The sequence below is a fragment of the Aspergillus puulaauensis genome, chromosome 2, assembly GCF_016861865.1.
Source record: "Aspergillus puulaauensis MK2 DNA, chromosome 2, nearly complete sequence".
Lineage (NCBI taxonomy): Eukaryota > Fungi > Ascomycota > Eurotiomycetes > Eurotiales > Aspergillaceae > Aspergillus > Aspergillus puulaauensis.
In genome coordinates, this window is record NC_054858.1 from 1,038,282 (window position 1) to 1,052,719 (window position 14,438).

The window sequence follows — 14,438 nt, forward strand, 5'->3', positions numbered from 1 at the left end:
ATAATGAGCGAGACTATTTGTTCCCATAGTGGCACTTATTACTGACGCCCATTTCGTGCTGGTGAAAACATGGAACCTGAACGCAGCTCCGACCCGAGAGCTACGTCGCAAGTTCAGAAGCAGCCGGCCAAGAGAGATGCGTGTATGTAGATACCTCCGCACAATATATACACTGCGCATTATCCTGCACCGGAAATGAATGGCTAGCTAACTGATTGCTATCCAGTTGCAGAGCTTCTCTCCCCCAAAAGCAAACAACCGAAACATAGTAGTGGGGGTTTATCAAAAGACATCCAAAGGAAGGTCTACGGAGTCTACAAACCTCGAGATGGGTTAGGCACCTACATCGCGAAACCGGAAACATATCCGCCGAATATCGTTGTGTACTACAATGACGACTTTGTCGTTATCCAGGACATGTTCCCCAAGTCCACGGTGCACCTTCTTCTCCTCCCACGCGATCCTGAAAAGACCCGTCTCCATCCGGTCGAAGCGTTCGACGATGCCAAATTTCTGGAAAAGGTCAAGCTCGAAGTAAACAATGTTTGTGCATTGGCTGCAGGTGAACTTCGCCGAAAACACGGAAAATACTCGGGCGGTGATAGAGTGCGACAAGAGGCGCTTGATGCCGAACCGCCGCTTGAGACATTGCCTGTAGGAAGGCACTGGGAGCAGGATATCATGTGCGGAATACACGCGCATCCATCGATGAACCATCTGCATGTTCATGTTATCTCTGTAGACCGCTACAGCGACCGTCTCAAGCACAGGAAGCATTACAATAGCTTTTCTACGCCATTCTTTATCGACATCAATGATTTTCCCTTGACAGAGGAAGACCCACGAAGAGACCCAGATCGACAGGGCTATTTACGAAGAAGTTTAATATGTTGGCGTTGTGGCCGGGACTTTGGAAACCAGTTTACTGCGCTCAAGAGACACCTCGAGGAAGAATTCAACGAATGGAGGCAACTATGAGCGAGCAAAAAAAAAAAAAAAAAAAAAAGGCGAAGCTTCAAGCTTTCTAGAACCACGGGACAAGAAATTCTCTACAGTAGTACTGGGCGCGAAAAATCAAGCTTAAACTCCCATGTTCATGTCCATGTCCATATCCTCGTTGAGACAGTCGTTTGTGAACGAAACGCATCTCAAAAAGAAGCAAAGTTCTAATCAGCCACAGAGTTCAATGTTTGTAAATATACAGGTAGAGAATCCAAGGTATAGTGAGAACTGTAGCCAATTACATTTTCAGTAATCTAGTGCTCAAGTTCGCTAAACCTGACATCGGATTCAAAGAAAAAAAGCATCGTGCTTAAACCGGATCATCCTATAAACGAACGTTTCCGTTCGAATTCCGGGCCGAAGGCTCCGAGCTCTCCTAGCTCGCAAGACACCAGACCTAAACCGACGGGTTTATGCGCGAGACTTGGACCGGGAGGAGCCCTTGACTTTCCTGGCTTCAGGACGGTTGATGTGGTGAGCAGGGATCCATTCAGCGTTGTAGGTGGTAGCGGAGGAGACAGCCGGGCTGTCAGCAGGGGCTTCGGCCTTGGAGGCGCCAGAGGACTTTTTCGAGCCCTCTGGCTTGGCGGACTTGCGCTTCTGGGGGAAGTATGGTGCAATCCAAACGGTATAGAAGAAGTATGCAACGCCACCAAAGCAAGCAAGGAGGAAGAAGTAAAGGAAGATACTAACAAAAAAAAAACGATTAGCCTTTATTTCAATGAGGTATGAGCGCACACGAGCTTACATCTGAGGATCGAAAATGCTGGTTTCTGGTTCCACGACACTAACGGTGCCGTTGTGAGCGTAAACCGTAAAGAAACCACCCTCACTATCGGAGATAACTGAGGCGAGAGAAAGTCTGAGGTCCTGAGGGTGCATCTCGGTAGCGAAGGTATAGCTCAGACTCTCCTTCTCACCAGCGGGGATATCCACGCCGTAGCGAGTTGCAGTCAAGTTGCGAACCAGCGTGCTCTCCTCGTCTAAAGTGGACAAAGTACCGCCAATGAAGTTTACAGTCACCGGAGACGCTTCATTATTGGTAAACGTTACCAAGGCTTGCGTGGGGTGGCCATTGACAAGCTTCACGCCGAAGATCTCAGAGGCAGGGAATGCAGCCTGCGCGGTCACAGCGGGGGTCCGCGCTTCAAACGATGCTTCAGCCTTTTCAGCGGTGTCCTAAACTCGATTATATTCACGTCAGCGGTCCAATTGCGACATGTATTAAACAGTAGATCTGCGACGTACTGCTGCCAGAGTGCCGCCGATCAAGGCCTGAACCGAGAACAAAGCCAGGGAGAGGAAAGCGAAGCGAGCCATTGGGGCGGGTGATGCCGGATCTGAAGCGACCTCGGAATGGTTGGAGGGAAAGCGAAAGGTCGAAGGAGAAAGGAAGGGAAAGAGAGGGGGAGGACGAAAGATCGGGGTGGAAGAGAGAGAGACAGACAGAGCAGGTTTGCTCCACGTTGGCGTTTCTTTCCCCAGGCCCGCTGACTCAGCCAACAGCTCCCCGTTGCGGTTTCCGCAATTGAGAAACGCGATTCCCATCAAACGGAGATCAGGAAATAAAAACGGCATGAAATAGACGTCTCCATTGTAGATCGGACTCTTCACTGTACCTATTCACGGCGACAAAGAAAGTGTTACCGCAAGCAAACACTCCAAACGCATTCACCATCTCATTCATCCTCTTCAGCCACGGACATATAAGCGCCCGATTTATCTCAAATAATCAAATATCGTTTCCTCATCAACCTCCTCTTTTTCCGATGATAGCCTTTTCAGATAACCCCTCCTGTTTTCTCTAAGCACCATGTCGGTCCGTGAGTATTTTGAACGCTATCAACAACTTACTTCTGTCGAGCAAACGAAAGACACTCTGATCGAGGTATCTCTTCGCATGGCCTTTGCCTAACCCCCATAGAAATCTTTGCGTTAACACCGTATTCGTTTGTTAGGAATTAATACGACGTATAACTGAGCTTGAGGGTGCATATAAACAAGAACAACTTGATCATGACCGCGAAAAGCGCTTTAACCGTGATATACAATTTCATGAGATAGAGTTGATGGAACAAATTAATCGCGCTAAATCTATAATGGTAAACGCTTCTGCTTTGTCCTACTACCCAATCGCAATAGCTGCTAACTTTCCTTTCTATCTCGCTGTAGAACCGCGAACCCTTCATAATCGTACTTCTGGATGGAGACGGAATGATCTTCAAAGACGAGTTATTACAACTGGGAGAAGAAGGTGGTAGAAAGGCCGCTAAAGAGCTGTCTCTCGCAGTGAAGGATTACGTGGGGGACAATTTTACGAGCATCATTTCCTCGAAGATCATTGCGAAAATGTACGTCAACATGAAGGCGCTATGCGACGCTTGTGTTCGTGGCGGAATCACAACGGATCCTTCTACAGTTGATGAATTTTTGCGAGGCTTCAATAATAGCTTTCCGCTGTTCGACATTGTGGATGTTGGAGCCGCTAAGAACGCCGCACACGATAAGATAAAAGGTATGCGTCTGGTTTCTTCTGAACCTTGAGGTGGTCAGTTGTTGATCCCTTGCAGAAACCTTCAAACTACATTTATACAACTGCCACTGCCACCGGCTTTTCCTGGGTTGCACAGATGAATCACCATATCTCGGCATCTTGGAGGAAGCTTTAACAGACGTGGAACTCTCAGGGCGGGTTACATTGATTGAAGGGATTCCATTCGGCAAGAACCTGGAATCCCTTAAAACGCATTATGGGTTCACTAAATTCCCTGGTCTTTTCCGAGACTCTAAGGTAAACGCTACCTGGGCTCCGTGGAAGGCTGCAGTGGCCACCAAACCTCGCACTCTCCTTACCCCGTCGCCGAGCCCTCATGTAGCAGCACCACTGTCTCGAACACCCAGCAACATGACAACGGCCAGTAATAGTGCGCCTATCTCGTTAACGCCAGCGAGTTCCAATGGCTCCGATGATTTCCAGCTGGTGCGTTCGAAGCCCGCCTCCTCCCGTCCTAAGGTCGTGGAGCGGAATAAGTACGGCCAACGTGTAGACCGACTTGACATCCAACACATCCCTCGCGAAGAAGTGAACCGCATTAAGAAACTGAAACTATGCAATTATTACTTTCTACAAGGCGAATGCCCGAATGAGAATTGCCACCATGACCATTCTCGGAAACTAACCAAAGCTGAGCTTTTAACCTTGACAGCCGTTGCGCGAATGACACCATGTCGCTATGGACTGGAATGTGATGATCCTGAGTGTATGTATGGCCATCGTTGCCCTCAGAGTGACCCTGGAAAAAAAGACTGCTACTGGGGTTCAAGTTGTCGATTTAATACGGCCGCACACGGCGTTGACACAAATATTGTCAAAGTGACCAAGGTCTAGCCATTGACTCCTGGTTGCAGAATAATGTCCTGATGAAACATTTATCCACTTTATTTCCAAGTAACCCTGGCTGTAATATAATGGCGTCGCGGCCGCTGAGCACCGAATCTTGCATTGTTTGGGTGACTCCTTTTTCTTTCTTGCTTCATTCAGGTTAAAGCTATGTATCTATGATAAAGTCGCCGCAGTAAAATCCAATGCTGTACAGTGTTCAATGCCACAGGGCGGCAATGACTAGCCCTTCCTAATTCAACGGTGAACACATATTGTGCCCGATCATCCGTGAATAGTCGTCTTCAGCAACCCAAATCTCCTTTCCCATCCCAAACAACCCTGATTAGTACAACCAATAAAGCCCGCATTATCGCCAGCATGGTTCGATCCACCAAAATGACTGCATTTAATGCCATATTCCATAAGACAACAATTAAACGGTCGTGACGAGACGGGCCCAAAATCTAGGGGGCTCTTTCCCTCTTCAATCGCAGTTCTTTTCTGCTCTTCCAGATTTCCCCATAGAACGAAGAGCTTTTCCCTCAATTGATTCAAAAGGCCCGGTTTTTGGCGCAGGCTGGGAAATAATAATCATATCAGAAAGCCAGTTAATTGACTGCCATCAGGACATGACTTACTTATCTGCATTCAATCGTAGGAGATGCTCTGCCTCGGAATTAGAGACAAAGAGTTTAACCCGCTCTTTTGGCTGTCGACCCATGGCAGGGGAAATACTCTCTATGAGAAGGCAGAAGCGCCATTCCCATTGTGGGTAAGTTCGAGACGTAGCAGGATCACGCCTTTTGTCGTATGCGAGTGAGGTACGTTCCTCCTCGACTGTGAAGTCTTCTAATAGCGGAGGATAGAAATCTACAACGCGAACTGCGCTGAGATAGCAGAGGTTCTGGAAGGGAAGACGGTATTTGATGCCGCTGGGGGATGGATTAATGTGAGATGGGTTGTTTATGATATCCTCGAGGGTCTGAGAAGGCACGCCTGGGGGCACCCGTGGTTTTACTGCGAAACGAGAATTAGTATATGCTGGCCAATGTCCGTTATGGGTAGAAGATCTCACCGTAGTCGTTCACAACGGCCCGGTTACTGATATCGAGAGTTGTCTGGCCGGATTCAGTTTTTTGTTGTGCTTTTACCTGTTTCTTTTTTGAGTTGGATTTTTTGGAGGGCTGTTCGGCATCCTCGTCTGATTTTCGCTTCCCCTCTTCTGGGTGCGCTTTCAAGTAATCTGCTTTTCGAGAAAGCAATTCCTGAACCCGGGTATCATTGCTGTAATTGATTGGGAAAACGTTCGTGGCGCTTGGATTATCGCGATTGGTATGAATGACGCCTTCCAGCGTTCCTCCTTCAACACGGCTTCCCTTGATGCGAACATTTTTCAGGCGAACAATGTCATTTTCGTTAAAGTTATCCCGTAGGAATGATGCGTGTGGTTCCCATAACGTTATTTGAATGGTCATACGGCCGGATGGGCCATTCCATTTCTTTTTAGGGCGTTTTATATAGTTGTACTCGTCCCCCTCGCGGCCATGGCCAGGATAATCATCGTTGTTAGACGCATAGAAGAACAAATTCTCGTTTTCCGTGTAGTCAGTGAGATAGAGAGTTGCTTTTTCGCTATCGTTACTATGTATTTTGGCTATCTCTCCAATAAGATCCACGAATTGCCGATCTTCAACGTCTTTAACCAGCGAAAATTTTCGTTGAGTAGTTGAAGTTGACCTAGATGCGGAAACCTGCGCAAAATTTGGCCTGGAAATGGTAGCGCTACGGAACGAAGTTGGGGTAACCTCTAGTAATGTCAACGCGCAAGACTTCTCCTGGTAAGTGGGATCGAAAGGTACGGGACCAGTGAGTGCAGAATGATGTGACGTCGGGTCCCTATCTGGGCGAAAGATGGCCCATGGAATTTTTCTATCTTGAGCGGCCACTCCTTGTGGCGCACCTGTTATTACTTTAACCTGCACCAGCAATGAATCAGAACAAGGATACATGAGACATGGGATAGACAAACCCAGAGGTTACGGAGTAGGACTACATCGCCTTGTTGAACGGGGGGTAACATAGTCTCTGTTTCCGTGAAGTATCTGACTTTTAGGCCATCCCAGGTATGTCCGTTATTCAGGTTGCAGTCCTTGATTGTAAATGTTATGCAGGTGGAGGTGCCTTGACTCCTGAACGCCCCGCCCCAGATATCCACAACCATACCCATTACATTGACAGTGCCTCGCGTTGCAAGCGCATTGGTCACGTCAACATAGCCTGGGGGTAATTGAATTGCCATCGCTGCTCGATTTGTGGGCTATCGTGATATCGTGATCTATAGGGACAACCTTGTGGAAAGGGTAGGTATAGCCGGGATCATCGCTCATAACAACAGCATGATGAGGGCCAGCACCGCCGCGAACCCTGTCCGTAAACAATAAACTGAGAGATGTCTAGGCGCAGACCAGATCTGGAGGAAAGCCCGTCGTACCTAGTCGACGCGTCTGGGCGGTTGTTTGTATTGTTGTCGGATCCGCGCTAAGATCGCTTCGGCGCCTCCAGATAGCGCTAGACCCAAAACAGCCAGCCAATCCCGTGACTGGCCCAGAGCGTCAAACACTCGTTATTTTTCCCCTCCTTCACTTCCTCCCTCCTCCTGCCAGGCGCCCCGCGAAAAATAAGACTTTCCATCTCCTTTATCTGGCTATAATTTTTTCCCCTCCCGCTTTCGCTTGGGCCTCCCTATACGCACTTCCTAATTCATTCCCATCATTTTCCTTCGTCCCATATATTTGCGCCCGCTTGCTCCTTTTTTCCTCTGATTAAGTAACCCGTTTGTGGTGGGCGTTGTTTTTGTTCCCTCTCCTCAGCAGCCATGGCCGAACGCTACATCCCAGAGCATCGTCGCACCCAGTACAAAGCCAGAAACCAGTTCCGGCCTGACGAACTCCGCCGCCGTCGTGAGGAGCAGCAAGTCGAGATCCGGAAGCAGAAGAGAGAAGAGAATTTGGCCAAGCGACGAGGTATCCAGACTCGGGATGGCGGAATCGGTGTCGGAGGTGGCATGGCTGCCGCCGAGAGTGACGACGAGGCAAGCGCTATCGAAAGTGAGGTATGTGATGGCCTAGTTTGGTTTCCTGTTGGTATTTTTGTTTGTGCCCGCGTTCTCTGCCTACTCCGTGGAATCCTTTGTCTTACTTCTACGGCTCACCGCCCGGACATGGAACGGAACATTAACCCGGCAACATCGCGGGACACTCATACAATTATCCTTTATTCACTCAGAAAATGCAGAAGATGCTAACGCGTGCCTCATTCAGCTCAATGTCGAGCTACCAGAAATGGTCAAGGGTGTCTTCTCCGACCAGATTGAAGCTCAAATCCAAGCCACAACCAAATTCAGAAAGCTTCTCTCCAAGGAGCGCAATCCTCCCATTGAGCGTGTCATCGAGACCGGTGTTGTCTCTCGCTTTGTGGAGTTCCTCCGATCCCCTCACACCCTAGTTCAATTTGAGGCCGCATGGGCTCTGACCAACATTGCATCCGGATCTGCTCAACAAACTCAAGTGGTCATCGAGGCTGGCGCTGTACCGATCTTCGTCGAGCTTCTCAGCAGCCCCGAGCCCGATGTGCGCGAACAAGCTGTTTGGGCTTTAGGTAACATTGCTGGTGACAGCCCTCAATGTCGTGATTTCGTCCTCAACGCAGGTGCTTTGCGTCCCCTCCTGACTCTGATCAATGACGGTCGCAAAATTAGCATGCTGCGCAATGCCACATGGACATTGAGCAACTTCTGTCGTGGAAAGACTCCTCAGCCGGATTGGACTACCGTATGCCGACTCCCATCATCCGTATATGGTTAGTGATTGTACGTACTAACGTTGTGTTTAGATTGCACCAGCTCTACCTGATCTTGCCAAACTAATCTACATGCTTGATGATGAGGTCCTGATTGATGCTTGCTGGGCTATCTCCTACTTGTCTGATGGGCCCAACGAGAAGATCCAAGCTGTCATCGAAGCTGGCATTCCTCGTCGACTCGTCGAACTTCTGATGCACGCGTCCACTTCCGTCCAGACCCCTGCCCTCCGTTCCGTTGGAAATATTGTCACTGGTGACGATGTTCAGACGCAAGTGATCATTAACTGCGGCGCTCTTCCCGCCCTCCTCTCTCTTCTAAGCTCAACTAAGGATGGCATCAGGAAGGAGGCTTGCTGGACTATCTCTAACGTTACTGCTGGCAACTCAAGCCAAATCCAGTCGGTTGTTGACGCTGGGATCATCCCGCCCTTGGTCCACCTGCTTGCCAATGGAGACTTCAAGACGCGCAAGGAAGCCTGCTGGGCTATCTCCAACGCCACCTCTGGTGGGTTACAGAAGCCAGACCAGATTCGATACCTTGTTACCCAAGGTTGCATCAAGCCACTATGTGATCTTCTTGCATGCCCGGACAACAAGATCATCCAGGTTGCCCTTGATGGCCTCGAGAACATTCTTAAGGTTGGCGAAATGGATAAGGAGGCTGCACAATCTGGCGATGCTCGTGTTAACCGCTATGCGTTGTTCATCGAAGAGGCCGGTGGTATGGAGAAGATCCACGACTGCCAGAATAACGCCAACGAAGAGATCTATATGAAGGCATACAACATTATTGAGAAGTATTTCTCGGATGAAGATGAAGCCGGTGGTGAGATCGATGAGCTTGCCCCTCAACAAACACAGACTGGATTCACCCTGGGTGCTACCCAGCAGCAGCCTGGTGGATTCTCGTTCGGCGGTGCCAACGGTGGCGACACCATGGACATGTAAAGCGAGAAAAAAGAAGAAAAAAAAAGCGAGTGAAAAAGAGCAATCTCGGGCAATTCCATGCTCAATCCCTCAGCCCCTTTCCCCTTGGCAGGTGGGTTGTGGCTTCGATCCATGTTAGACCGTTCATGTGCAGGCAGAAACGCGCTACCACGGTAGGCTCCATGGTCGTCAACATCTTGAAATGGTATTTCCTTGGTTCCTTGAGCTGAATATTGCTCTTCTGGAGTGATTTGGGGTTCTGGGAGTCAATATATCAGATACCACATCAGGTCGTTTCGGTTTTACTAGTCCCTTTCTTGACACCTCGACATTCCACCTGTTTCCACCCCTCCCCAATCAAACTTCTATATTCAACCCCTTTTATTACATTTTTTTTTTATCACGGTTTGATTTTTCACGATAAACAAGATTCACCGTCATGTATCCCTTCTTATTTCAGGCCATCCCTAGCATTCCTCATACACGGGCGTAGTTTTCTATAGGTTTTAAATCGGTTCCCTTTTTTTTTTTGTTCCTATGAACACTTCTCTTTCCACTTTAGGCGTGATATGTTACTTGGAGGCCAGGTTGTATACTTGAATTCGTATTTGTGACCCGAAAGATGCCCTTAAGAAAGTTGAACTGCGTCAAAAACTTCAAGTCAGCTATCGCGGGCTGTCTCGACAGCTGTTCCGTATTTACACCAAAAGAATGTAGTACAATATGGATGGTTTTTTTCCCCCGCAATATGCATACTCTTCTAATTAAATGGTGATACTCGAATGAAAGTCTTTTGTACTACAAGCGTACAACTTATCAAGACAAGATTTATAGCGGAGCGACCCCTGCAACCCACGAGGCCACTATGCAACTCGAACATTGAGAAGATAATAAATAGACCCGACACGGCAGTTAAAAAGAATAAAATGTCAAGATAACTCGAGTCGATGGCCTTAAAACGGGACTGGGACCATGCTCTTCAAGATAAGTAATCCATTACATGAGAACGTAAATTGGGAATTAGCAAAGAGAAGAAGTAGATGGAAGTACTGAACAAGAAAATCATAGGAAAGTATGACGAAAAGTCGAAGGAAATAAAGAAAAAGAGACCTAAGCTAAAAGCCGCCAGCGCGTAAAGGAAGTAAATCAATTCGTAGATATGGACGTGTGGGGAATCAAGCATAAAGCATTCCCATTGTATCGCAAAGGTAGAGAGAGACGTAAACAGGATCAGTCACCCATTATTTCGTCTTCATCTGGTTCAGGTGCCGCAGTTTGGTTCTCATCTTCCTCGTTGTCTTTGTCGATGTCGACGTTATCTTCCTCCATCTCCTCGTCGCTAGCGCGCTGTTCCTCGTCTTCTTCTTCGACCCTTTCAGTTGACTTAGTTTGCTCTGGGAGCTTATTCGATGCAGTTCCGGGCTGTGCCTTGTTTGCACCCTGCGCGGCAGACTGCTTCACTTTAGATTGGGCAGGCCGTGAAGCGGTGCGTTTGGGAGCTTTGTCTTCAAGGAATACCAGAACCTCGCGATAATTCGGGCCAAGGCGTGTCCTATGCTTCAATAGTTTCTTCTTAAGCTGTCCGCTATTCGACCCGGATGCGTCGATGATGCGTCCAATGATTGCGAGCACGAGCTTTCCGGTCAGCTCGCAGAGGCGTTGTTCTGCGATAATCTTGGTTCGCAGCCGCTCGTCATGAAGCACTTGGTTCTCCTCGTCCTCGTCATCCATGGGTTCTCTTTCGAGTTCGGAGTCCGAGGCAGGAGCGTCGTCTTCTGCGGGTTCAAATGGCACGCCTGACCTCTTCGCGTATGTCCTGAGCGCTACCCCGTGAACCTTGGTGATAAGACTCTGGACATCTGCATCGAATTCATGTATCAAACTTTGAGCCTGGAAGATGGTGTCTTCATCATTTCCAGCACCCGGGCCCACGTTCCGGAATGTACCGAAAAGAGTCTGAAGATCAAGGAGAGTGGTAGTTGCAGAGAAGCGAATATCGTCCAACCCGGATCGTTCTTTAATTATGCCAACAAGAGCCTCAACAAATGACTCACGGCTCTTGGTCAGAGCCTCAAAATATGCTGTGTTGAACTTGGCTTTCCCAGCTTCTAGGGCTGTGCGTAGATTTTGTACCTTCCACATGAAATAGAACAGGAGAGTCCTGATACTGTTTATCACTACTTCGACCTCTATTCTGGCAGCTTCCTCGTCTTCCTCGATATCGGTTAATGTTTCTTCGCGCAAGCCTCTTTGCACCAAGCGCAACAGAGTGTTGAACGGTGCCTCTAATTCCTTTTTGCTTCTACCTTTTGATCGGCTGGAGAGCGGTGTCTCGAGAATCTGGGTGCAATCAGTTACACTAGATAGATTAGAGACCCTTATCGCGGTGTTGTTGAGTTCATTGAGGATCGAAAATGGTATCGGTCCACCACCAGTTACTTCCTTTTGTTGAGACAGTCTGCTGAGAGTGTCAACCATGTCTTCCCAGAGTTCTTGGATTTTGCTGTCAAGTGCTTCACGCATATCGTCAGAACTCTTTGCATGGAGGAAAGCAACACTGGCTTCGGCTAGAACATCTTGATCAGAATGGGTAAGGAATTGCTTGTTGATGTCATTCAGCAAGGATGTATAGGCTGTTGCGTCTTTTTGAAGGTCTTGTATCTTATCAAGATCAACAAGGTGCTCCAAACGTAGAACCGCAGAGGCAGCTTCCGGTGAAGACCCGAATTTGTTCAAGAGCTGCGGGATGATCTGAGCAAGACCATGAGCTATTTCTTCCTGTAGCTCTGGGATTCTGTCAGTCAATGCTTTAATTTTTCGGCCGCGCTTGTCAACGTCGGATTTGGCAACAGCGAGAATTCTGAGCTTGACAGCACAGCAAAGCACTTCCAACAGGATCACTTCTTGGCCTTCTTGAATTTTGTACATTTTCTTGACCGCCCCGCTGGTATCATCGTCACTAGGCTCGTCGAGGATTTGGGAGTGATCGAATAAAAGGTAGCCAGCCAGAGACTGCCAATTCGCCAATTCATCAAAGTATGGGTAAATAGCCTCAGTAGCGAGCACAAACCGCGAGTCCATTGATATACCTGACAGTGCATCCCTTGATGTTGCATTTGGCTCCGGCGCCGCACCATCATCTGGAGTGTCGTATGCCTGGATGATGTCCGCGAGGCACTTGAATTTGATCCAAGAACGTTTCGGGGACTCGAAATCATCTTCGTCTTCATCATCACCGAATACCTCACTGACTTCGTCTACAGACTCTTCAAGCGTTGAGTCGAAAACGTCTTGCACATTTGCGACGAAGAAAGGCCCTGCTGCCTTGCGTACACGGGGCTCCAAATCAAATATGAGTCTCCCGACAGTGTCAACATCAGCAGGCTCGATAAGCCCAGCATCTCGGATCAAATCGAGTAATTCAATCGCCATCGTACGCATCCCAACGTCGGAGTCATGAGTAGCTATCTCCACAAATCGATGACGGAAACGCTCGGTGAACGAACGCGCTCCAGCAATATTGTCTTTATTTGAGTATACACTCAGAAGCTGACGCAGTGCAACGGACCGTGTATGGACGTCACTGTCAGATATAATCCAACCGCAATATCGAAGAAATTGGCCTTCGAAAAAGTATTCCCTGTAACTGTGCATCCACCTTCCCAGCGCCGCTATGCTTTCTGCGCGAATTTTCGGGTCGACATCTCGATAGCGGTTCACGAAAAATATGTTCACTCCATCCTTGAGAAGATCATCTATCAGTTCAAGTTTAGTTTCGCCTTCTTGAATTGATGACTTGATAGCGTCCACCCGGCCTTTGTTGACTGTCTTCTTCTTCTTCTCATTTTCTAGCTGCTTGCGTGAGGTTGAAACTGAGGTCATCAATTCACGAGCAATGTCGCAGAGGGCATTCATATTCGACAAGGCGATAATGGTTGCGGTATGCCTAAAAGGCCTATAGCGAGAAGAAGAAAAAGAAGATAGCCAAGACTGGAGATTCTCGTAAAGGACTCTGTCGTCGTATAAAACTGAAGAATGGTGCAGAGTTTGCATGAGAGTCACGAAGAAATTCTCCAAAACAGGCTGGAAGGACTTAAATTTTCGAGACTTTGAAATTAGAGGGTATTCGGTGATTTGTTGGGCGACATATTGTTCCTGCATGTCTTGAACGCGTTTGTTTATATGGTCGACATCCTCGATATCCCCAGTGGTAACTTCAAGATCGGTTCCGGAGCATCTAAAGACGAAATTAACCAGATCGCGCATCGCAGTCGTCTGCACCTCTTGGTATCGTGTGAGCCACTCTGCGGCGACGGTTTCAGTGTTACGCCCTTTGCCGAAGACCTCCGCTGCACAAACATAGCTGTTAGCAGGAAAATAGATAGAGCATGTGATGGAAGAGGCGCAGAATCGTACCATAAAGACCACTTTCACCAGCGGCCAGACTAGATCGCACTTTCGGTCTTCTAGGTCGCGAAGCCAGCTTTGCACTATTTGCAGCCGGTCGCAGGGCTAGCTGACTTCCAATCCCGTTCCCAGTTACCTTGGGCTTCTTTGTACTTCGAGAGCCTTGCGATTTGGCCTTGCTTTTCGTTCCAAAAGATGTTTTCTTACTGCGCGCAGCCCGTCTCTGCTCCCGCAATTCTTCCTCGTCGGGTTCATCACCCTCCTCGGTATCCTCGCTTTCTAGTTCAGACGCGTCATCGGCATTGTCGATATCATCCTGGTTCTCGTCACCGGTAGCAATTCGCTTTCGTTTGGCGCCGCCCGCGGTCGCACCATTGGCATCGCTATAACTCTGGGATAATAATTCGGGCCTCCGCGTCGCCCGACCGGATTTTCTCCTGTCTCCGGACGGTGATGGGGTCTCCAGGCCTGGCCCGGGTTGGGGTGACGAAAAGCGTAACTCAGGCTCCATTTCCCGCGTATTTTCGATCTTATTCTTTAATAGCGATACAAAGGTATTAGTATTGTAACCGAGTCTTCCATGCACATTGATGGATGATAGACGAAATCTGTAATTCAACGCGGGGTTGTTGCGGGATGAACGGGGAACGCGACGATGGAACGGGTTGACCGAGTATGTTGTTGCGCGCGCGTTGTCCTCCACCTATGTTCAATGCAGGACTAAAGTAGGGAAACGTGGCAGTAGGTGCTAAGGTTCAATGGTAGATCGTCTGGCTACGCCAGTCGGGATGAGACTTGCGATGGAGGAGTAAGGGAGGAGTGGAGGACGCGGAGTTGACTTGAGAGTAACTGGGCGAAA

The 14,438-nt window shown here is 48.6% G+C and overlaps 6 protein-coding genes across 6 annotated transcripts; 3 read left to right on the forward strand and 3 right to left on the reverse strand.

Moving 5' to 3' along the window:
- Positions 1 to 69: 69 nt before the first annotated feature.
- HNT3 (DNA 5'-adenosine monophosphate hydrolase) lies at positions 70 to 978 on the forward strand (the record flags this gene model as incomplete). Its single annotated transcript, XM_041699076.1, has 2 exons — positions 70 to 142; positions 227 to 978. The coding sequence occupies 2 exons, from the start codon at positions 70 to 72 to the stop codon at positions 976 to 978; spliced, it is 825 nt and encodes a 274-aa protein (XP_041552197.1).
- A 435-nt stretch (positions 979 to 1,413) lies between these two features.
- On the reverse strand, positions 1,414 to 2,322 carry APUU_20436A (putative translocon-associated protein, alpha subunit; the record flags this gene model as incomplete). Its single annotated transcript, XM_041699077.1, has 3 exons — positions 1,414 to 1,690; positions 1,751 to 2,181; positions 2,251 to 2,322. The coding sequence occupies 3 exons, from the start codon at positions 2,320 to 2,322 to the stop codon at positions 1,414 to 1,416; spliced, it is 780 nt and encodes a 259-aa protein (XP_041552198.1).
- Positions 2,323 to 2,815: 493 nt separating this feature from the next.
- APUU_20437S (CCCH zinc finger protein) lies at positions 2,816 to 4,390 on the forward strand (the record flags this gene model as incomplete). Its single annotated transcript, XM_041699078.1, has 4 exons — positions 2,816 to 2,890; positions 2,961 to 3,104; positions 3,175 to 3,517; positions 3,573 to 4,390. 4 exons carry the CDS (start codon positions 2,816 to 2,818, stop codon positions 4,388 to 4,390), a joined length of 1,380 nt encoding a protein of 459 aa, XP_041552199.1.
- A 276-nt stretch (positions 4,391 to 4,666) lies between these two features.
- On the reverse strand, positions 4,667 to 6,683 carry APUU_20438A (telomere-binding alpha subunit central domain protein; the record flags this gene model as incomplete). Its single annotated transcript, XM_041699079.1, has 4 exons — positions 4,667 to 4,961; positions 5,023 to 5,401; positions 5,460 to 6,360; positions 6,414 to 6,683. The coding sequence occupies 4 exons, from the start codon at positions 6,681 to 6,683 to the stop codon at positions 4,667 to 4,669; spliced, it is 1,845 nt and encodes a 614-aa protein (XP_041552200.1).
- A 576-nt stretch (positions 6,684 to 7,259) lies between these two features.
- SRP1 (karyopherin alpha) lies at positions 7,260 to 9,193 on the forward strand (the record flags this gene model as incomplete). The annotated part of the gene is made up of 3 exons (XM_041699080.1): positions 7,260 to 7,496; positions 7,705 to 8,214; positions 8,276 to 9,193. The coding sequence occupies 3 exons, from the start codon at positions 7,260 to 7,262 to the stop codon at positions 9,191 to 9,193; spliced, it is 1,665 nt and encodes a 554-aa protein (XP_041552201.1).
- Positions 9,194 to 10,402: 1,209 nt separating this feature from the next.
- Positions 10,403 to 14,090, reverse strand: APUU_20440A (cohesin subunit IRR1; the record flags this gene model as incomplete). Its single annotated transcript, XM_041699081.1, has 2 exons — positions 10,403 to 13,521; positions 13,589 to 14,090. 2 exons carry the CDS (start codon positions 14,088 to 14,090, stop codon positions 10,403 to 10,405), a joined length of 3,621 nt encoding a protein of 1,206 aa, XP_041552202.1.
- Positions 14,091 to 14,438: the final 348 nt, after the last annotated feature.